A 23,469-nucleotide genomic window follows, 5' to 3' on the forward strand; every position below is an offset into this window, starting at 1 on the left:
TGTTTGCTTGATCCCAGTGAGAAGTCAGAGGTACTGCTTCTCCATTTTTCCTGCTTGTCCTTCCTCCAGGCACATCTCCATTAACAATCTATGGTATTTGACCAGATGTCCTTCAGTAGGAGTCTCGCCTCCTTAGTGTGCAGTAAAATGGTCTCTGAATAAGAGCCTAGTTACTGGCCTATCCCTCTTTGCCTTGACCAAAGGCTTAAGAACTCTTTGCCCTGAAGATAGCTTCTACAGCAAGAAGATTTCCACTTATTACTTCCTTCATCTAGCCCTGACTGCACCCACAGCCTACCCACATGATCCCTCTGAAGATCAGGTGACACCTGCTTCCCATCTCCTCGGACCATTCCTCCTATCAAGCCCAAGGAAAATGGCAACTTACTGCAGGATGGTCCTTGCCAAGTGTCTTCTCCCTAATGGACAGGGCGTCATTCAGCAGGTGAGCTGCCTCCTTGTATTTGTTCTGATCCCTGCAGGAAAACACACACACACACACACACACCAGTTTTACAGGCACTGTGCAATAATGGAGAACTACAGATTCACATCACACAGGACACAATAGGGTAGCGTTCCCCAACCTGGTGCCCTCCAGATGCACTGGACTACACCCCTCATCATCCCCAGCCAGCATGGCTGGAATGATGGGAGTTGGTAGTCCAACACACCTGGAGGGCACCAGGTTCGGGAAGGCTGTCATAGAGCATTCTCTGCATCCAATTTCTCATTGTCAAGTCTACCTCCTTCTCTGCAACATCTGTCTGCTGTAAAAGCTCAGCACACTGAGCTCTCCCAACACCGCCCCCTTTCTATTTCCCTTTCTATTTCTCTGTTCCAAAAAAGTGTTCCATATCCACGCAACGGGAAGATCCAAGAAAGCCCCGTTTGAACAGTCGATGGCACTAAGTGAGCGTCTTCCACCCCCACTGAACAGAGAGGGCTCCCGGCTCTCACCTGTATACCAAGGCCAATATGTTGAGCATGGTGGCCACGTCAGGGTGATCATGGCCCGAAGTCTTCTCCAAGTCCTCCAGCGCCTGCTTGCAGAGAGGCACAGCCACCTCGTAGCGCCCTTGCGACGCATATTGGATCACCAGGTTATGGAGCGTGCGCAGGCGTGCCGGGATCTCATAGCCGCCTTGCTGGGCTGCTGCTGCTGCGCTGCTGTGTTGATGAGGCACTGCAAACATACAAGCGAGGCACTCGCAGTGCTGTGTTGTGGCCCATTCATACAGGTGAGAACTGCCTCTCCCTCATTTCCCCAACTGCAAACCAGGCAGGAAACTTGCTGGGAGACAAAAGCAGTACATCCAGCCTTCGTGCCCACCCATCCGCTGCCCTCCCCAAGACAAGACTGGAAGAATGCAACCTACACCCTTGGCCCTGGTCCTCTTCCTCATTTGGAAACAAGTCATCCAAGGAATCCTTTGTGGAATCGCCCTCCTTCTCCTCCTGAGGCAAGGATGAGAAAAAGAACCACAAATAGCAGCTTTTTTTTTTTTTTTAAAGAGCATGGGCTGTTAGTACACAGGGAGAATCCTGACACGCAGCATTTAAGTTTACCCAAGCAAGGCTATTAAAAATGTTCTTTTCCCCAGTGACAATCATAGCAGTAGGCAAGCTGCACCCATCTCATCAGCTAGACAGTGGTGCAGCTAGGTCACTTTAGGCCCTGGACAAAACGGTCTTACGGGGGAACCCCTTTAGATGGCCATGTGTATTACTTCAATTGCGAATCACATAATTCATATTTCTACACACACACACACACACACACACACACCACCACCATTTAATGCTTTACAACTGCTTCTACATTCCTGATAAGTTAGAAACAAAAACAAAAAACACAAAACTGTTTGCCAATCCTGATTAAAAAACAAAAAAATATCTGAGCATGTGTGGCTTTGCTTTTGAAACTCATTGAAATCATAGCACCATCATGACTTCAGGAACAAAACGGAGGTTGCTTCTGCTGCCATTCTGGCTGGTCATTTTGGGGTGCCCTGGACTTTTGCCCCAAGGTCCAGCCCTAGGTGCTCCACTGCATTCAGATCCAGATCAGACTCAAACTGGTAGACAGTATCAGGACCTCCTAGAAAGCTCACTGCTGTTGGCTTTGCTTGTGGGAGAGTGCCGAGAAAGGCACAGATACCTCCCACTCCTCACCCTGTGTTTTGACTCTCACCGATGGGGACACGTCCTCATCGTATTTCTTGAGCTGGTTCATGAACTCCAGATGCTTCTTTTCCTCCTCAAGCTGGGCCACCGTCTGCTCACTGCGCTGCAGCTTCTGCTGGGTGTTTGCCAGCTCGTCCCGCAGCCACTGGTTCTCCTGGCACAGCCTGCGCACTTGGGCCCGCAGTTTCTGCTTCTCAGACTCCACTGCATTCAGGTGATTCGATAGAGCCATCATCACCTGGCCCAAGAGAAGATGGGAGAGATGTTCACTATTGCCCAAAGCAGGGGTGGGCAGAAGGTCTATCAGGAACGACCCACAGATCTCTGGGTGATTTGCAATAGATCTCCAAGGGTTTCTGACTCCCAACTGTCTAACAATGGCAACAACTAGAAAGCTCCCTGCTACTCAGAAAAACATATAATTGTTGAAAAAGAATGCTTGCAGGGAACTCAGGAGTGGATTTTTCTGTGAAAGGACTTGAGAGCTCAGTTCTGGTATTGATCACAAATTCCTGGACTGAGTATAAGCTCAGAAGCACCTGCATTATTTAATTCCTAGTGTACGTCTGCACCTGGGTCTACTTCTTAGATCTCAGGGTTCTAGTAAAAACAACAAAAATAAAGCAGATCCTGCAAGCCTGAAATCTGCCCACCCCAGGCCTAATGTATGCTTGGTAGCCCCTGCCCAAGTCCCTCTTTAGAGGCAGTTCTCTTGCCACTGTATCCAAAACCTTCCTGCCCAGCCAGACTGAAGTTCCCAAACTTGGTGAAGAAATTATCACAGGGAATTCAGAAGCCCACAAGAAATGTGCTCACTATATAAGTCAGAGAGGAAAGTACCTGACTGATCATGTCCTAGTCCAACCCCTTGTCTCAAGCTAGAATATTCAGTGCTTGGGTTCGGCAACTCGTGGCTGGGAGAGGTGGTAGAGGTGCAAATCTGTCCCTACAAGGGCTGCCATCAGATCGGTCTCCTCACAGCTGCCTCCAGCACTCACCTCCTCTTGTTACCAAGGAGCGGCAAGGCTGTGGTTGCTGCAAGAGAGCGAAGTGAAGAGGGGTGCACAGAGTTTAAATGTACTCTAGCTTTGTGTTGGTCAGCCGCACCCGCCAGGGCAACCCAGCTGGCTGCCCCACATAAAGCAAGAATGTGTCCTGGAGTCCAAGACAACACAGAGGGTTCTGACATATACTCCCATTTTAGGCAACACACACACCACACACCCCTGGCTGCCTCTTCTGGTCTCCATTGTTTGTTGGTGAGCAGTGCTGCTGGATAGAAGGGCGGGGAAAAGTAAAATCTGACTCTATGCCTTCTATCATCCATGCACAATTAGGTGCCAGTGAGAGTTGCATGCCCAAAGCTGTATGTACTTGGCTAAAATGGTGACAATTTTGCGCTGTTACTCACATTCCGCATCTATAAAAGCAGAACTGTTGACATACAGATGTGTTTACATGGAATAAATATATATTTGCTTCTTTTTTTCTTTTACGATTTATTCCACTTCTGCTAAATGACAGGGAGGGGGAAGGAGTGAATGCAAGGCATCTGGGCAAGAAACGTAAATCCAACCGAGCCCCATCCCCACAACCTAAACGTGAGGTTTTACCCATTTCATGAGAACTGCACACAATTTCAAGTCTATCTGTATAACAGCAAACTTAGAAATGTGCATTAAAAATACAAAAGTTTAGATGTACAGGCTGTTGACTTCTCTGCCTAGTAGTTTGATTGCTCTGCACTTGTGTAGGAGAAAGGAATATGCACAGTCTTGCCTATACCCAAGGATAGGTGGGATCTGCTTTATTTTTGTTGTTTTTACTAGAACCCTGTGATCTAAGAAGTAGACCCAGGTGCAGTCACCTGAGCCAATGTATGTAATTGCTTATTTATGATTTTTCACATTTAGCATCTCCTGCTGGATCCATGTACCACACCAAGGTAGTCCTCAACAGGACTGCAGCTCACCTGAGCCTCTCCGAGCCCCAGCTCAATCATCTCCACTGACTTGCGCAGCAGGTTGGCTTTTTCATGTACTAGATTGGCTTCCTCATCCTTCTTCAGACACTTGATGGTCTCCAGCAGGCTGTGCAAGATTGAGTTATGCTCATTCTTCAGGGCTTCCAGCCCCTGCATCACCAGCTTGGTGTTGGAGATGATCTCCTCTTGGCTTAGCTTGTCCATCTTCTCCTCCCTGGGGTACACCATTGTGGACATAGTCTTTCAGCTACAACCCCCCACCTAAGGAAGGAGAGAGAAAGGGTAGAGTTATTAGACAGCACTGCTGCACTCGGACAGGGCAGGGCCTGCCACATTGAAGAAGCAGTAACTGCACAGAAGTGATCCCATGGAAAGCGGTCTTATTCCCATCGAAGGAGGGCTGGGAATTCCCACCATTTCTACGGGCTCAATGCCCTTGCAGAAAGAGGAAATATGGAGCACAAGATGTCACCAGCAGGAGCACACTGGAGTAAAGGCAGTGTTTACATCAAAGCTGGCATTCGCCCACTGCCCCCACACCCTGGGGAATTGAGAAAGCCGATTTAGCTGCCATTTAAGAGCACAAGAGGAATTGCAATAAGCACACCTTCTGCCCAGAGGTCACAGAGATCCCACAAGGAGCAGACTGAAATGAGGACAAATAGTTCTACATGTAGTAATGGAACAGGAAAAAGAGAAAAAGTCTTGGGTTTGTTTTTATTTCTCCCTGCAATGGAAAGCTCTCTAGCTCAAGAAATGCGAGTGCAGCTTACAGACATCTTGAAGAAAATGCTTTGATGGCCAGATCCTGGGCTCAGCTCCAGAGGCAGAAAACAACCTGGACTCTGGCTGTCAGAATTAAGGGAGATTCTGGAGCAAATGCAAAGGGGCAGAGAAAATAAGGTGGCAGTTAATCGCTCAGTTCCACCATTCTGTAATAAAGTTTTCCTAACTTCTCATTCTGGACTCCATCAAGGCACTCACTACGCATTCCTTTTTCCCTGTCTATGGTGGAGTTTACTAATACCTAGCATATTAGGTGAGACAGGTAAGAGGAGAGAAAGAGCCACTGCCAACATACGCTTGAAACCTGAAGCGTGCTGGGAGTGGAGCAGAACAAACAAGCCAGAAACATACTGCTTACAAATTAAAACTGCCAACTCCGCCCCGCCCCGCACACACACAAAATACATACATATATATCTTTAGTCAGTAGTGCAAACCTAAGTGAATGTTTGCCCAAAAAGGGAGGGTTACAGATTCTGCAGAGGCAAGCCTTTCCCCAGCTCTAACAGACCCGCTGCCTATATCTTGCCGCTAAAGCCGCAGGATCCCATTTCTGCTCCTTTGCCAAGCTCCTACCCGGCTCGGGCTTCTCAGAGATGCACACGGCAGCGACACGTGCCACCTAACGTTGACTGCTCCGTCGCAGACGCCTCCACGAAAAGCCCCCTCGCTCCAGGGCTCGCCCGGCGCCCCAGAGGCATCCAGAGGGGCTCGCCTCCCGCCGGCAGCTGGAGCAGCCTGCCGCGGGGCTGCCGCAGATACAAAAGGGGAGCGAGGCCGCCTGGCTCACGTGATCCCGCTGGCGGGAGGCGGGGCTCTGATGCTAGCCGGAGAAGGAGGGAGAAAGCCGTCAGCAGACCGGCCTTTGTTCTCGGTAGTCCCACCTCTGTGCGTCCTGGGCTCCTTGCTAGGCAACGGCGCGCCTCGCGGTGTGTGCGGAGCCCAGCAGAAAGTCCCGCCAACGCCCCGCCCCGCCCCGGTCAGAACAAGGGGCGCCTCCCAGCAGAGCGGCCCCGAGGTGCCAAGCCTGCCTCGCAAGCCCAGGCACCGGCCCACTCCCAGGCCACACGGGCAGAACAAAGACGCAGACAGCAACAACGGGACAAGGAAGCCAAAGAAGGGCGGGGCGCTCCCGTTTCCTCCTCCCAAGGCAGAAGGCGGGGCGGCGGAGGAGAGAGATGCTCCGGCTCCAACACAGCGAGGAAGGATAACGGGAGTTAGCCCAGCAGGGTGGCCCCGGGGCCGGGATGCATCTGTCAGTGGCAGGACAGCATGGAGCGTCGCAGAAAGCTTGCGGGGAAAGGAGGGAAACCGCCTGTGCGTGCCGGGGTGGGGAGCTTGGGAATGAGATGTCCCCTTTAAAAAGGGAAGGGTTGATTTACCCCAAGTAAGAAGGCGACCCTCCTAATTTCAGAGCAACAGCACCTCCAGCACCGCAGAACGAACACACACACACACACACACACACACACGGCATCTTCGCATAGGCGCTTATATTTTACAGTGCTGGGAAGTTACTTGGGGGCTCGGGACGGAGCTTCCTGAACAGAGCTCACAACCCTGTGGAAACAAAGCACTATCATTTAACTCGACCTGGTCCCAATGACGTGAAAAGGAGCCAAACTGACACGGCAGCTTAACTGGGTTGGGGACTGCGTGGATGTCTACTATGTCTAAGGCAAAAAGGGGCTCCTAGTAGACTTACTGTGAAGATACAGGCAAAGTGTGTATGTGTGTGCCATGTGTGAAATTTGTAGCTCAACTTTCTCCCATAAAGAGGGTCAAAATGGGTCACAAAACTAATTCACAAAAACAGGTAAAATAAAAACTAACCCCCCACCAAAAGGTAAAGGTGTCCCCAACCAGTCGGGTCCGACTCTAGGGTGCGGTGCTCAACCCCGTTTCTAAGCTGAAGAGCCAGCGCTGTCCAAAGACGCTTCCGTGGTCATGTGGCCAGCTTCACTGAACACCGAGGTGCACGGAACGCTGTTACCTTTCCCGCTGAGGCGGTACCTATTTATCTACTTGCAATTTCTTGCTTTCGAACTGCTAGGTTGGCAGAAGCTGGGACTGAAGACGGGAGCTCACTCCGTCACGCAGCACTCGGGTCTCGAACTGCTGACCTGCCGACCTTCCGGTCTGCAGTTCAGCGTCTTAACCACTAAGCCACCGCGGCCCCCTTAACCCCCCCACCAACCCCCCCAATAAAACTAACCAGGAAAAAAAGACTAGAGTGAATTGAAATACCACCAAGTATCATGTGGAGTGCCTGCCTATATACAAAGACATCCAGGATGCCCAACTAGAAGGCTGCAAGAGGTCTGGCTTGGGCAGGCTCTCTTTGGGAGGATGTTCCAGACCCATCGGGCCACAACCAAGGAGGCTCTGCTCTGTGCCCTTGGCATTTTCACTGGTTGGGCAGATGGAACCTGTAACAAGACTTCTCCTATAGGTAAATAAGTCTGTGTGTATTTAGATAAGAGGGGAAGGTACTATGCTGATGCTTGAGTACAAGGAAGGTACCCAAGGAGATGACAGGAATGTAAGAGGCAAAGCAAGGAGGCAGGAGAAAGAAGCTGTGTAAGTGAAGCCAGATTAAAAGAAGAACCACAGAAGTACACCCCCACCCAGGTATGAGGACAGTGGTGTACAGAAGACATTTTAAACAGGAATATAAGATTCCCCCTCAGCCTCTAACTGCACCAAATGCCTTCTCAGGTTTTTGTAATGGATTTTCAGAAGCTTCTTCTCTCTTCCTCCTACTCTCCACATAACACTTCCTGCATCTCATCCTCTGCCATGGGCACTCATATACGTGGCCACATCCCTTGTCCTATCTGCTCCACAGCCCTGTTGCAGTTATTGCATCCCTGCCCAACATCCTCTCTACCCCAAAACCTAATTTCTCTTTTCATGACCTCCCCTTCACAAACAAGATATCTGATTGTTCAAATAATTCCCAGCTATCCCACAGTCTTGGGAGCCATTGCAAGAAACTCCCAAGGATACCGATCATATCCACTGCAGTTTCTATGCTTAACCATGAACAGTTCCTATGGACCGAAGAAGTTTTTCTAGTTCTAGCACCTCTTGCAGGAAGTTCTACAATGTGGGCAGAGAATATCAAGCACAAGACCCACCAGGCACAAAAGCAACGCAAACTCCCAGGGACCAACTCCATCATAAACCTCGGGGCATTCAGAAAGGATCGGTAGCCAAGCTCAGGAGGAGTGGCCTCCCTCTTTCCTGCCCAGCCCCCATGACCACAAACAATATCTCCATCATGTTGTCCATGATCTAATTTTTAAAAAAATCCACAAAAAGCACATCTGCAGTTTTCTTGCATAAGTAATATAGCTGCAGAAGCCAGGCCTGGGGCAGGGGGAGGAGAGAAGGGAAAACTGGCTTTCAGAACTGGCAAAATCTGAGTATACAATTCGCAGGAGCTTGTGTCCCCACCCCCCACCCCAAGTCCCTCCAATGATCATCAATGCTGAGCTAAAGCACAATACAGAACTCCAGAGGCCAAACATCTTCTACTAATGGGTGCCTCACTCACAGGGCGAACATCAGCCATGTGTGCACGAGATATTTGTTTTCAGCAGAAGTGTGTTGCGCATTATCCCTGCTCCCTAGAGTCCTGATCCTGACTGTCCCCTCCACCTGATACTTCAAGATTTAAAAAAACATGCACACAATATGCTTGCAGGCATTTAATGTCCCATTTAGTTTGGTCCCAACGATGCTATTGCTTTCTGCCCTGGTACACAGCTTGAGTGTTCTGGCGAGGTAGTGGGCAGGAGCAGAAGAATTCTGCTGATGCATTATTTGTCGCAGTCATTCCAGATATTGCTGCCAATGTGTTTTGAAACATCAGCATCAAAATATTGGCATAAGCCTGTCAGGCATGATAGGGCGGGCGGGCGGGCGAGGCTTACTCTACCAACAGCTTACTTGTAGCTTTGAGGACAATCTAAACCTGATGCAAAGCCTCAAGCTTGAACCTGCTCAGTAGCAAGTTGCAGCCACAACAGTGGGTCAAAGGATCCTGCCTTCTCTTTTATCCTGTTTGGAATCAGATGTTTTTAAAAAATATCCCCACAAACTCAAGATTTTAATGGCCACTCACTGTGTTACTTTTAGAGCAGAGGTATTGAACCTCTTTCAGCCATTTCAGAGAAACTCTCGGGGGCTGTGTTCCAGTGGTGGGTGGGGCCAAAGGAAAAAGGGATGAAGCCAAAAATGCAAAAAAAACAGAAGCGTATTGTAGCTTAAAACTCTACGCCTTAGAGGAGAGGCATTTCAACTTTTTCATATGGGGGGGGGAACTGCACAAAAGCCAGGAAACCACCAAATGATTGGTGATAAGGGAAGGGGGCGTGGCCATCTGGAGAATGCTAGCAGGCCAGATTTGCTCCTGGGGCCTGAGGTTCTGCACCCCCGCATTTAGAAGACAGTGAAATGCAATGGGAAGAGCTGTCTATACCTTTCCCTAACATGCTTATTACCAGCTGTTTGAGCCCTCTTGGACGTATCAGGCAGGGCAAGATGGTCCAGCTCAGGTGGTAGATTTTTAGGGGTACCTTTAGAAAGGCTAGCAAATGATCAGTTATTTAGTTTGTTACCATTATGGCCATCACCGAATTAAAGACATGCATGGTCAAGCAAATGAAATTAATAACGCAATTATTAAATCAGAATGAACTTGCAAATGACTAAGATAAGTACTGAAGGGGAAAAAGTGCACTGTTTTTAACAGATAGCAGGTGCACTCTTAGAAGAGGCATCTTTCCCGTGTCACAGCAAAGAGGGAATGCCTCTTCTAACACAGTGCCTGTCACCTGCCGTTTTTATAAGTACTTATATTAAAAACAAGTCACAATGTTTTGCCCAATTAAAAAAGGGAATCCTTTTTTAAAAGGTTAGTCCCCAGACCCTAGGCTATTAAGGACTACTAGTCATGATGGTAATATATTACGTCCAATATAAGAGGCACTATGGCTCTCAATACCAATTGCTGGGGAAGACAAGTGGGAGGGTGCTATTTTGCACTCACGTTCTGCTTGTGGGCTTCCCAGAGGCATATGGCTGACCACTGTGGGAAACAGGATATTGGACTAGGTAGGCCTTTGGTCTGATCCAGCATGGCTCTTCTTATGTCCCTACTGTCACCAAGCTTAAGTACATGTAATTCAGCCTTCCCCAACCTGATGCCCTCCAGATCTGGGGAGCACAAGGCTGTTATAACTGAAACAAACACATTTCTCCTCCATTTGTCCTTGCCTCTATTTCCAATCCCTTTCCTGTCCGCCGTGTGTCATATTTTAGATCAGCCTTCCCCAACCGGGCGTCCTCCAGATGTTTTAGACTTCAATTCCCATCAGCCCCAGCCAGAATGGTCAATGGCCAGAAATGCTGGGAGTTGTAGTCCAAAAATCTTGAGGGCGCTAGAATGGGGAAGGCTGTTCTAGATTATAAGGTCTCCTGGGGGCAGGGACCGGTCCTCTTGTAACTGTAAAGCACCATGCAGATTGATGGCAGTATATAAAGATTAATTAATTGATTAAAACCCCTTTCAGCCAATCTAAACAATCAAATAAACTAAAAGCTTGCAGCTTTTTACCACCAGGGGGAAGCAACCATTTGAATTCCCTGCCATAAATGTCTTGGGGCATCATCTCTGCTTTCTGGGAGAAACAGGGGAAAGGTTATGGGCCTTGTCAGGATGGCAGCTGGTAGGGGCCAGGGGAGATAACATAGGAAGCTGCCTTAGGTAGAGTCAGACCATTGACCTGTCTAACTCAGTACGGTCTACACTGACTGGCAGAAGCTCTCCAGGGTTTCAGGCAATTTTCCAGCCTTACCTGGAGACAGAGGTGCTCTGCTACTGAGCTATGGCTCAGTTCAATGAAGAGGTGAAGTGTTTTGGTACCCAAGTAACTGATTAACCAAAACAAAGGGCTAAGTCTCAGAGGGCTGGATCTAGTCTTAGTCATATTTAGAGTAGCCCCATGGAAATCACTGGGATTTAAGTTAGTCATGATTACCAATGACTAAGACTGAATCTAACCCAGCCACATCACTGAGTGGAGTTGGGGAGGGGAGGAAAAGAAAAGAAAAGCATTAACATACTGCCAGTAGCCATTCTGCCAAATCTTGGATTTTCAGGTTTAAATCAACAGCATTTACTCATTTTCTATTACTAGGGTATCCTGAAATGGGATAGATTAATACTGAACATTCCAAACCTTACTCCTAATCTGATTTGACCATAATCATAGGCCCTTCTCTGGGTTTCCCTACCATCTGAGATGTGGCAGGTGGTTATTTAGGTGAGGACCTTTTCATTCCAGCTTTGGAAGGCTCTCCCCAGAAAGCCTTGGCTGGCACCCACATGAGTGTTTTTCTAGTGCCAGGCAAAGACTTTTATGTTTCAATCTGCATGTCCCTTTGAAATAATTCTCCGAGGCACTACTCATGGGTCCACTGGCAAGATCTATTCGCTTGGCAAGAATGAGAGGGTCTTTTCTGCAGTGGCCCCACATTTGTGGAATTTTATTACAGTTGAGGTTCGTATTGCCCCATCATTACAAGCTATCAAAAGGCATTAAAGACTTATTATGCTGCCACTGTTTTGAACTGGTGCTGAGCTATTTTATCCAATTCCAATGATTTTATGTAGAGTTGAATGTTGTTTTTATTGATGCTTTGTTGTTGTTCAGTCGTTCAGTCGTGTCCGACTCTTCGTGACCCCATGGACCATAGCACGCCAGGCCTTCCTGTCCTGCGCTCTCTCCCGGAGCGTGCTCAAGTTCATATTCATTGCATCCGTGATGCTATCTAGCCATCTCATCCTCTGCCGTCCCCTTCTCCTTTTGCCTTCAGTCTTTCCCAGCATCAGGGTCTTTTCCAGGGAGTTTTCTCTTCGCATTAGGTGGCCAAAATATTGGAGCTTCAGCTTCATTATCTGTCCTTCCAATGAGCACTCAGGGTTGATTTCCTTTAGGATGGACTGATTTGACCTCCTTGCAGTCCAGGGGACTCGTAAGAGTCTTCTCCAGCACCACAGTTCGAAAGCATCAATTCTTCGGCGCTCAGCCTTCCTTATAGTCCAGCTCTCACAGCCATACATTACTACTGGGAAAACCATAGCTTTGATTAGACGGACCTTTGTCGGCAAGGTGATGTCTCTGCTTCTTACTATGCTGTCTAGGTTGGCCATAGCTTTCCTCCCCAGGAGCAAGCGTCTTTTAATTTCATGGCTACAGTCACCGTCTGCGGTGATCTTGGAGCCCAAGAAAGTAAAATCTGTCACTGCTTCCATTTCTTCCCCTTCTATATGCCAGGAAGTGATGGGGCCAGATGCCATGATCTTAGTTTTTTTAATGTTGAGTTTCAAACCAGCTTTTGCACTCTCCTCTTTCACCCTCAACAAGAGGCTCTTGAGATCCTCTTCGCTTTCTGCCATTAGGGTGGTATCGTCTGCATATCGGAGGTTGTTGATAATTCTCCCAGCAATCTTAATTCCGACCTCTGATTCATCCAACCCGGCATTTCTCATGATGTACTCTGCATATAAGTTAAATAAGCAGGGTGACAATATGCAGCCTTGTCGTACTCCTTTCCCAATTTTGAACCAATCGGTTGTTCCATCTCTGGTTCTTACTGTTGCTTCTTGACCCTCGTACAGGTTTCTCAGGAGACGGGTAAGGTGGTCTGGTACTCCCATCACTTTCAGAATTTGCCACAGTTTGTTGTGATCCACACAATCAAAGGCTTTAGCGTCGTCAATGAAGCAGAAATAGACGTTTTTCTGGAATTCTCTTGCTTTCTCCATGATGCAGCGAATGTTGGCGATTTGATCTCTAGTTCCTCTGCCTCTTCGAAACCCAGCTTGTACTTCCGGTAGTTCTCGGTTCGCATACTGCTGAAGCCTAGCTTGTAGGATTTTGAGCATCACCTTGCTGGCATGTGAAATGAGCGCAATTGTGCCGTAGTTTGAACACTCTTTGGCGTTGCCCTTCTTTGGAATTGGAATGTAAACTGGCCTTTTCCAGTCTTGTGGCCACTGTTGAGTGTTCCAGATTTGTTGGCATATTGAATGCAGCACTTTAACAGCATCATCTTTTAGGATTTTAAATAGCTCGGCTGGAATACTGTCATCTCCGCTAGCTTTGTTGTTACTAATGCTTCCTAAGGCCCACTTGACTTCACTCTCTAGGATGTCCGGCTCAAGTTCAGTGACCGCACTATCATGGCTATCAGGGACATTCAGATCTTTCCTGTATAGTTCTTCTGTGTATTCTTGCCACCTCTTCTTAATCTCATCTGCTTCTGTTAAGTCCCTGCCTTCTTTGTCCTTTATCATGCCCGTCTTTGCACAAAACGTTCCCTTGAGATCTCCAATTTTCTTGAAGAGATCTCTAGTCTTTCCCATTCTGTTGTTTTCCTCGATTTCTTTGCATTGTTCATTTAAGAAGGCCTTCTTGTCTCTCCTTGCTATTCTCTGGAACTCTGCATTCAGTTGGGTATATCTTCCCCTTTCTCCCTTGCTTTTCACTTCCCTTCTTTCGTGAGCTACTTGTAAAGCCTCACCAGACAGCCACTTTGCTTTCTTGCATTTCTTTTTCTTTGGGATGGATTGAGTTGCTGCCTCCTGAACAATGTTACGGACCTCCGTCCATAGTTCCTCAGGCACTCTATCTATCAGGTCTAATCCCTGAAATCTATTCCTCACCTCCACTGTATATTCATCAGGGATATGATTTAGGTCATACCTGAACGGTTTAGTGGTTTTCCCGACGTTCTTCAATTTAAGCCGAAATTTTGCAAGAAGCAGCTCATGATCTGAGCCACAGTCAGCTCCAGGTCTTGTTTTTACTGACTGTATGGAGCTTCTCCATCTTTGGCTGCAAAGGACATAATCAATCTGATTTTGATATTGACCATCTGGTGACGTCCATGTGTAGAGTTGCCTCTTGTGCTGTTGGAAAAGAGTGTTTGCTATGATCAGCATGTTCTCTTGGCAAAACTCTATTAGCTTTTGTCCTGCTTCATTTTGTACACCAAGGCCATGCCTGCCTGTTATCCCGGTGATTTCTTGACTTCCTACTTTAGCATTCCAATCCCCTATGATGAAGAGGACATCTTTTTTTGGTGTTAGTTCTAGAAGGTGTTGTAGGTCTTCATAGAACCGATCAACCTCAGCTTCTTCGGCCTCAGTGGTTGGGGCATAGACTTGAATTACTGTGATGTTGAATGGTTTGCCTTGGATTCGTACTGAGATCATTCTATCATTTTTAAGATTGTACCCCAGTACTGCTTTTCCCACCCTTTTGTTGACTATGAGTGCTACTCCATTTCTTCTAAGGGATTCTTGCCCACAATAGTAGATATGATGGTCACCTGAATTAAATTCGCCCATGCCTGTCCATTTTAGTTCGCTGATTCCCAAGATGTCGATGTTCAATCTTGCCATCTCATGTTTGACCACCTCCAGCTTACCTTGATTCATTGATCTGACATTCCAGGTTCCTAAACAATATTGTTCTTTACAGCATCGGATTTTCTTTTCACCACCAGACACATCCACAGCTGAGTGTCCTTTCGGCTTTGGCCCAGCCGCTTCACTCTTTCTGGCACTACTTGGAAATACCCTCTGCTCTTCCCCAGTAGCATATTGGACACCTTCCGACCTGAGGGGCTCATCTTCCGGCGTCATATCTTTTAGCCTTGTGATACGTTCCATGGGGTTTTCTTGGCAAGAATACTGGAGTGGGTTGCCATTTCCTTCTCCAGTGGACCACATTTTGTCAGAACTCTCTGCCATGACCTGTCCGTCTTGGGTGGCCCTGCACGGCATAGCTTATGGCTTCACTGAGTTACGCAAGCCCCTTCGCCACAACAAGGCAGTGATCCATGAACCATAAATTGATGCTTTACTGCTATTTTATTGCAATTTATTTCCTTTGCTGTTTTTATGATGTTTTATTAGACGTTAGATGTTTATTAGATGTTGTGAATTTATATTTTGTGTTTTATATGATGGAAGCTGCTTTGGGAGAATTTGACCCTAAAGGGCAATCTAAAAATCTCAAATTAAATAAAAATTTAAAACACCCAGGCTTTAAAGACTTTTGTTTTATTCAGATTTTGATACTGTTTTTATCCGGCTTTTACAGTTTTGCTGTTATTCACTTATTTTAATGTATTTGTACAATACTGATGGTGTTTTAAAGGTTTTATTGTAAGCTGCACTGATAATATATTCAAAGAGCATGGTATAAATCTTAATAAAATAAACCAATCAATTGGTAGGTTATTGTCCTACATTCCAAAAGAACAATTATTTGACGGTGGAATCCAATTAAGACATTCTGCTGATGGAACAGCTCCTGTCAGCAGTAGTGGACAATCCCCACTCCCCACTGAAACCTTCAAAATCTGCTCTGGAGGACCACTTTGGAGCAGATTGTGGGGGCATGTGGGGGGAGAAAGTCCCATTGTGTGAGTGGACTTCCTTCACATGATGTTGGATTTTGCCCCTTGTATCCAGAGTGAATCAGCAAAATTATTCCCACAGAACTACACAAACCAGCCTTCCCCAGCCTGGTGCTCTCCAGATGGGTTGGCTTACAACTCCCAGCACCACCCCAGCTAGGATGGTGGGAGTTGTACACCAACACACCTGGATGGCACAAGGCTGTGGAAGGCTGCCATAAGCCAAGGTAAGCAGTAGAGCACTGCCCAATCACAGCTGAACACACTTAGGTGCACGTGAATACCTTATGTTTCCTGGAAGTTCACATGGATAACCAATTTCATGTTGCGGGGGAAACCCTCTATTTACTAAAGGGAGAATCTGGGTATTCCAACACTTATCTAACACCCACCTTCTTCCTATCTCAGACGTCCTATCTCAACTTTGCATAGATAAATACTTAGGGGAGATCACCAGAATAGCAGGCAGGCAGTCACCATGCCATCTTCAAATGGACTTGTCACAGCAATACTGTGGCAATTCAGTAATGCCTGCAAAACGCGCACTCATATCCTGTTTCAGTCATGAGCTCTAATAATTGCTATATAACTCTGTGCCCCGAGGCTACCAACTTCCAGGACTAAGTCATCACAATGAGGTGTGGGACGGATGGGAGAAAAAGGCCTGCTCAAAGTTCGAAAGTGGCTCTACAGAATTAGATGTCTCCTAACCAGATATATTCTGGGCAGGGAAGAATAATAATCAAAGTAAGTGCTTATGGAGAACCAGCAGGGTGTACATTAGAAGTCTAATGAAGTATGCAGAGCTCCTCAGAATTCTCTTACTGGACAGAAGTGATCAGCATCTCAGGGTTAGCGAGGAGGCAGGAGACACAAGGAATGTGTTCTAAGGTGGACCAAACACAGTAACAGCCCATGAACAAACCACAGTGCTTCCAGATCTGCACCACGGTTTGGAATCCACAACTGCTGCCTCAAAGTCTTTTGTCTGGCTCACAAAAATATAGGTAGGGAGGTGGTGAGGTCCCCTGCAAAGATATCCCAGTTTCCTTCCCTCAATTTTCAGCTTTCAGAGGTCTCTGAAACTAGTAACTTCCAAACTGTGTGCTGTGAAAAGAACTGCTATGTACTGCATGTTGCTGCAACACAAAATAGTTGAAAGCTCGTGCAAGACCAAAGCACCTACCCATATAGAGGAGGCTGCCTGTGGCATCTCTGCATGTTCCACTGCTCTGGCCTTGCCTCCTTCCAGTCAGCTCCTCTAAGGGTGGGCAATTCTGTTGCATCTCTGCATCATGAATGAGTGGATACTTGCTAGTCCCCAATGGAGGTTGCCCCTTGCATTTCTGCACAAGTCAGTGCTCTGGGCATGCTTCATCTCATTCAGGAGGCATGTTCAGAGCAGTGACACACAGAACAGAACACAGGTGGCTGGCTCAGGTGGGGGCAAGTCGTTCTTCCTCTTATGCCCAATAAGCTTTATGATTAGAGTCTGCAAGGGTGATGTGTGCATCCAGTCTTCATTCAGAAAAAAAAAATGCTTCTGCTACAAAAAGTTTGAAAAATATGCTCTAATGTTACAAGGAAAATATGCAAGCAGTATTCCACCCTATTGCTCAGTAGGAAAGGTTCGTCCTGTGCAAGCACCGGGTCATTACTGACCCCTAGAGGGACGCCTGCTTACGCTGGCGTTTTCATGGCAGACTACAGCGGGGTGGTTTGCCATTGCCTTCCCCAGTCGTGACTACCTTTCCCCCAGCAAGCTGGGCACTCATTTTACCGACCTCGGAAGGATGGAAGGCTGAGTCGACCTGAGCCGGCTACCTGGGACCCAGCTTCCGTTGGGATCGAACTCAGGTCGTGGGGAGAGTTTCAGTTGCAATACTGCCACCTGCCACACAAGGCTCTATTGCTCAGTAAGAACATCATTAATTTTATTATTTAATACAGTTAAGAAATTTAGACTGACTAGTTACATCAGCCTTGTAGGCCCCTTCCAACCCTACTATTCTATGATTCTATGTAAATAAACCTACCAAAAATATTGCTAGCCCGTGAAAAAATTACTAGCTTACTAAGAGGCTAGTAGCCTGCATTTCCATGCTGGCTCGAGAAGAGAAGAAGCCCCCCCTCCTCCACTGACAGAAGGGAAATAGAAGGTACTAGCCTCTTAGCAAGCTAGTAAAATAAAATAAAAATGCTTCTACCAAGCAGACTGGTGAAGGAGGCAAAAAGCAATCCATCCATCCCTCCTCCATCTGTGTTTCGAAAATGGTCATGGAGGAAGAGACTTTCCTTCCTCCGTGGCCAGTGTGGAAACCAAGTGGGCTGGCAGAAGAAGGATGGAGCTCACTCACTTGCATGGAATTCCTGGTTGCAGCAGATGAGCTCTTAAATACATGGCTAATTTAAGTAAAGGCTTGGCAGCCCAACCATGAGATCCATGGCTAGGGGCCTGCTAGTTCATCTGGCCAGTACGATAGTTAAAGGAAGGCACTTGGACTAATGTAGTCCAACTGAAGCAAAAGAAGTCTGTCCAGTTTAACTGGTTGCAGTCTGTGCACACACATTTGATCCTAATGGACCAAGTCCGCTAATAGTTTGTGCTACTATGGAAAAGATGAGCCAGATGGAAGAACTACTATATTCTTCTATTTTACAGGTCCCTTCCCTGCGCTACCTATTAATCTGACAAAATAATGTGGCACTCAGAGCAACCAGGCTAGCTTCTTTATTCAGAAGCTTCAGCTGGACTCTGTTCATTTGTCCATGCAGATAATAGTGCTGCTTTAGCCAATGGTTTCCCTTTGGCTACGCATGCACTATTCACTCCTCAACAAGACTTGGTGCCAAGACCAACAAATACTCAAAAAGGTTTTCTACATGGCACTGTCGAGTAGAGGCCCCTTCTAAAGGAGGCAATTATTAAATATGAGTCTTCTGTGGCTTCAGAATGCATCCAGCTCCGAAATGAGGCTAAGGATGCAATCCTATGCATGTTTAGACAGAAAAAGATCCTACAGTTCCCAGCATTCCCCATCCAGCACGGAAAATGCTGGGAGTAGTAGGATGTCTTTCTAGCTAAACACGCATAGGATTGCTCCCTAATGCTTCCTACACCTCTCTCATATATGGCCTCTTAACATGTTGGCTGGGGATGATGGGAGTTGTAGTTCAACATATCTCAAGGGCACTGGGTTCCTCTTAAGAACAGAGGAAGTTCCCTTATAACATGGCCCATCTAGCTCAGCATTGTCTCTACTGACTGGTAGCAGTTCTCCAGGCCTTCCGACAGGGTGTCACGCCCTACTTGGAGGAGGATTTGTCTGAGGAAGAAGAGGAGGGAAAGAGCCAGCACAATGGGCCCCAGCCAGAGCTCAGCTAGGAACAGGAGGCCTTGGTTGACAGTCCTCCCCTGGAAACGTTACAAGAGCAACCTGGCCTCTCTTGAACAGTTCCTGAATTCCCCCAAATGCTGGAAGCAGAGCCTGAGATAATCCATCGTTCTGAATGGCGTACAGTCAGACGCAAGCAGCAAAAGAACAAGAGGAGGTCACTGTGTGGGGCATCTCTTAAAAGCAACATGCTAACCTAATTAGCCAGCTGTGCTGATTAACGACCAACTATAAATTAGCCCAGCCATCACCAGCTCACTGCTGCAAACAACAGCGCCTTAACCTTGGTATTGCCTTCTAAGACACCAGATGTGACAGGCTCCTAGATCCTTGGCTACCCATCTGTACAACGCTTCTGGACACCTCCCTGACTGGCCTTGGTGCTTGATAAAACTGACTCTTGTGAACTGACTTTTAGACTGCTTTGACCTCACCTCTGCCTGTGCCTGCAAAACCTCCTTGGAACTCCTGTGTATGACTTTGGATTGAACTGGTTGCTCTCTTGCTGCTCTCCTGGGGCTATCTGTGCCTTGCCCAAGGCCCTTGCGTGCGTTGAAACAGGGCACAGGGGTCTTACCCAGCCCGACCTAGAGATGCTGGGATTGAACCTGGAACCATCTGCATGCAAAGGAGATGCTCTACCACTCAGCTACAGCCCTTCCCCACAATTGGGAAAGGCTGAAAGCACGAAGACAACAATGAACTGGGACCATGCAACATGAGGTATTCCTAATTCACATCCTCTTTGGAAAGGAGACTGCCATCCACAACATCAAGCTAGCCATAATAGGGACAACCCATGTGCCCACAATCTCTTGTGGCTTAGAAAGGAGTTCTTCAGCAGGCCTTCCCTGTAAGGTAGCAGCAGCCTTCTACTATCTCCAGCACCATGGCTTACAATCGGGCAACAGATTTGAAACTGCCATGGCACAGACAGTTTGAGAACGCGCCGTGGTGAGGCTGCAGGGCATGGTTCCAGAGCTATCCCCAGAGCCTGAGGTCCAGTTTATATAGTCAGCAGCATCAAGCAGTAAAGCTTTGCCTGGACTGCACCACTTCAGGCCGCAGGTGGAAGATGTTGTGTATCTGAGTGCTTCCACACTGGGGTGAAAAAAATCCTTGCATATAAAAACCAACCAGCCCAGTCCCCTCCCTCACATGCTAGTTTTCTGAGTGCAAGGAACACCTTGGCAGAGGAGCATTGAAACAAGCAGTTACCCACCTACAGCATGATGTGGTACAGTCCAGGAAAACCCCCCAACTTTATTCTACATTGTTTATAAATTGGCTTGGAGAGGAGCACCTTTCAGACACTATAATTATCAGGCTTTTATACTGTCTAAATAGTTCTGCAAAGCATCCAGTCTGACTGCATGTGTAAGTCATGAAATGCCATGCGAGAAGAAGGGCTGACTCTCAAGTGAAGCCTCTAGGAACAAAAGCATCACTTGATAGGTGGGTGAAATACTAGTTTTTGCCTTCATCTCTTCAAACAGCTACTACTACCAAGGTTGATGGATTTCAGCTTCACACAGTGATTATGATTGGCCTTCGCAGGATTTCATGAGTGCTGCTCCATCCTTGCATTAGGATCCTGCCTACAAGCATTTATGAAACAATAAATGTGCCAGTCTTTTAAGGTCTCACAATATATTGTGTTCCTTTTTTTAAAAAAAACTTCTCCTACAACTGTTTCTCATAGGACTCATTTTTATTATGTTTGCCTACCTCACAATTCTGCAAAGATGCTTACTATTACTCCTATTTCACAAATGGAGAACCGAGGCTGAGAAATACCAACTTGCCCAAGGCAACACAAGGTTTGTGGCAGAGCTGGGCCTTGAACCCAAGTCTTCCAGACTCAAATCAAACCTTCTCTCTACTGAGCCACACCGGCCTTCATAATACTTTGCATTTCCCCGAGGCTGACACAGCAGTGCTGGGTCCCATGGAATCTCAGTAAGTCACTGGGCTGGAAGATTGAGCATTAGCTTCCAAAGATGCTAAGTTAAAGCAAAGCAACAACAATCATCAATGGGCAAAAATGTTGAGAGGTAGAATGATGTCTTGGGTTGACTGGCCTCTCTAGTGCTTTTCAGCCTGGCTGGTGCATCACCCACTCTTTAGTGCATCACCAGGCTCCAACACTGCTAGGTCACATCTGCACTTCACAGTGCAAAGCAGGTTGTGCCTCCTACCTATGAACTCATCATTGCCAATCCATCCACAAGAGCTACACATCAGCCGCTGCCCTCTGCTTTTCTTGCTAGCAGCACGACCCCACCCTGCCTTACTCACCAGTGAAGCTACCCAAAGCATTCAGAGTCCCATCTAATCAAATCCAACTCAACCCCAGGGGCTGCCAGAAGGATGCCCCTTGCTATACACCAGCACTCCTCTTCTCTATTCTCTCTTTCAGTCTCTCCAGAGGGGCTCCATCCCACTGCAAAAGCAAGGACAAGCATGACTCTTTGTCAAGAAGAACAAACAGCGCCCTGATGTTTGTCCTTCAGCTCCCCGACAGTGGAATCCCCACCCGCCCAACAGAGTAACTTACACTATGCAGAAGCAGGTTTTCCACAAAAGCCTCCTTGGACCAAGTGAAGCTACAGAAACTGCAAGGTGAGAGGTATTTGCAGCACACAGAGAGCCGACAGGATAGCATCTGCTGGTCTAAGCTCCCTCCTCACTGGAGGCAGAGTTACTATGACCCACCCACTGCAGCAGCAGCAGCAGCAAAAAAGATGCAGCCAGACTGCCAAGAGACAGCAGATGCTCTCCTGCAAGCACAGACAAGACGGCACATGGGAGGCATCAGTCTCTAGGAAGTGACGGAAATGCTACCGAGCACAAATCAGCGTCCCCAGACGCTGCCCATCCTGCAGCTGCAACCAAGCTCTGCTCTTCCAGATGCCCCACCCTGCCTTCCCCACAGCCACCTCCCTTTGTTCCAGCAGGCCTGTTGTTGTTGTTCTCCAAGGCGCATTCAGCAAGATATTCAATTGCTACACATCCTCCATTCCTCAAGGAGCTCAGTCAGCAAATACCTGGAGCAGGAACAGCAGCTCTTCAGGTGTCCCACAGCTGTCAACATGCAATTACCACCTACCGTGTCTATAGCAGGAGTGTTCAACCTCAGGCCCAGGCACTTAATTTGGCCCCCTGGGATTCCCCATATGGCCATGCCCTTTCTCCATTTGTTTGGTTGTTTCCTAGCTTTTGTGCAGTTTTCCACCCCCACCCCTCACTATACTAAAAGGTTGATATGTCTTTCCTAAAGCTTTGTTACTGGCAGTGAGAGCTTTAAGCTAAAATATGGTGGTATTTCTGGCCCCATTCTTTTGCCTTTGACCCTGCCCACCACTGGAATGCAGCCCCCGAAATCTTGTCCAAAATGCAATTTGGCCCTCGGGTAGAAAAGGGTTCTGCACCCCTGGTCTAAAGAAAGATCCAGACTTGTGCCTTTCAATATAAATAACTGACCACAGGCAAAAACTTCATTAGCTGACAGCCATAAGACAGTCTACGTGGTCTGGCTCCCACTAGAGATACGCAACCCCCCCCCACAAAAAAAACATTTTTGCCTCCCTGAACCCTGACATCACACAGGTTTTGCAAATATCCAGTGTTTGCTGTTGCTTGCAGTTCCCCAAACTACCAAGAAGTATTTTGCTACATACCAAGTGATTGCTCATTAGTTTCCCATTTAAGGGTTAGACTGGAAGAGCTGTTGCACTTTGCCATTATGTTGGGCTACTGCTCTCTCAGCTCCTGGGAAGGAGGATGAGCTATTTACATCAGTAAGCAAGAGAGGCAATCTTCAGGGACTGAGGAATACCAGAGACATCATCAGACGCACTGTTAACAAATGCAACTTATAGCGTAATTTTGAGCATATTTGCTCAGAATTAACTCCTGCTCCATTTGTATAGGGGCTTACTCCCTACTAACAGGTTTAAGGACTGCAGCTGTAGTAAGGAATCGGATCCCAGTTCTGAATGCATTTACTTGGAAATAAGCTCTGCTGATTTCCAGGAAACTTGCAAGGTGAGGATCTGAGCTTTACCTAGCCATGGCTGCAGGAGGAAAACAAACTTACAAACAAGAACAGGTTCTGCTCAATATCTTAAAAATTAAAGGGTGGGAGGGTTTTTCAATAGTTAGGGAATAGTTTATCATATGAACCTTCCTGGGCACTTTGATCTTCAAATAAAGGTCCTGCTTCAGAAAACCTTGGACCACTATGGTTAGCAAAAAGGAGGAGGGCCTATTGGGGGCTGCATTCTCGCTGGGGAAGTCCTTGTCCAGGATAATCTACCAAAGCGTCCCCCTTGACAGCCTTTGGTGGAAGAGTAGACTACATGCTACTTTATTCTTTCTAGATTTTAGTTCATTTCTTCTAGTTGACGTTATGGCCATTTGTATAATGATTTTAACTACGCTGTTAGGTGCCTTTGGTTGTGCATGGAATCTTTATATCCTGCCTTCCAGATATAATGATGTATTTTTACTTAGCAGTGCAATCTAGACCTTCTTCCTACCTATAATTCTGCCACTACATACCTATTGCCCACATCTGAAATAATTCAAGGCCCCTTCTTCCCACATCCCCTGCCG

The 23,469-nt window shown here is 47.2% G+C and overlaps 1 protein-coding gene across 3 annotated transcripts in view; it reads right to left on the reverse strand.

Moving 5' to 3' along the window:
- KLC4 (kinesin light chain 4) overlaps positions 1-23,469 on the reverse strand; it is a 71,822-nt gene that overhangs the window by 35,224 nt on the left and 13,129 nt on the right. For all 3 annotated transcript variants that reach the window (XM_084829043.1, XM_084829042.1, XM_084829044.1), the window contains exons 2-6: positions 4,160-4,432; positions 2,195-2,425; positions 1,380-1,458; positions 961-1,186; positions 389-476 (exon numbers count right to left, since the gene is read on the reverse strand). In XM_084829043.1, the coding sequence (XP_084685169.1) occupies positions 389-476; positions 961-1,186; positions 1,380-1,458; positions 2,195-2,425; positions 4,160-4,408 (873 nt within the window). In that variant the 5' untranslated portion in view covers positions 4,409-4,432. The remainder of the gene's footprint in view (positions 1-388; positions 477-960; positions 1,187-1,379; positions 1,459-2,194; positions 2,426-4,159; positions 4,433-23,469) is intronic.

This window comes from Heloderma suspectum, chromosome 1, assembly GCF_057233095.1.
Source record: "Heloderma suspectum isolate Gila_16-S chromosome 1, 16-S_ref, whole genome shotgun sequence".
Classification (NCBI taxonomy): Eukaryota; Metazoa; Chordata; class Lepidosauria; order Squamata; family Helodermatidae; genus Heloderma; species Heloderma suspectum.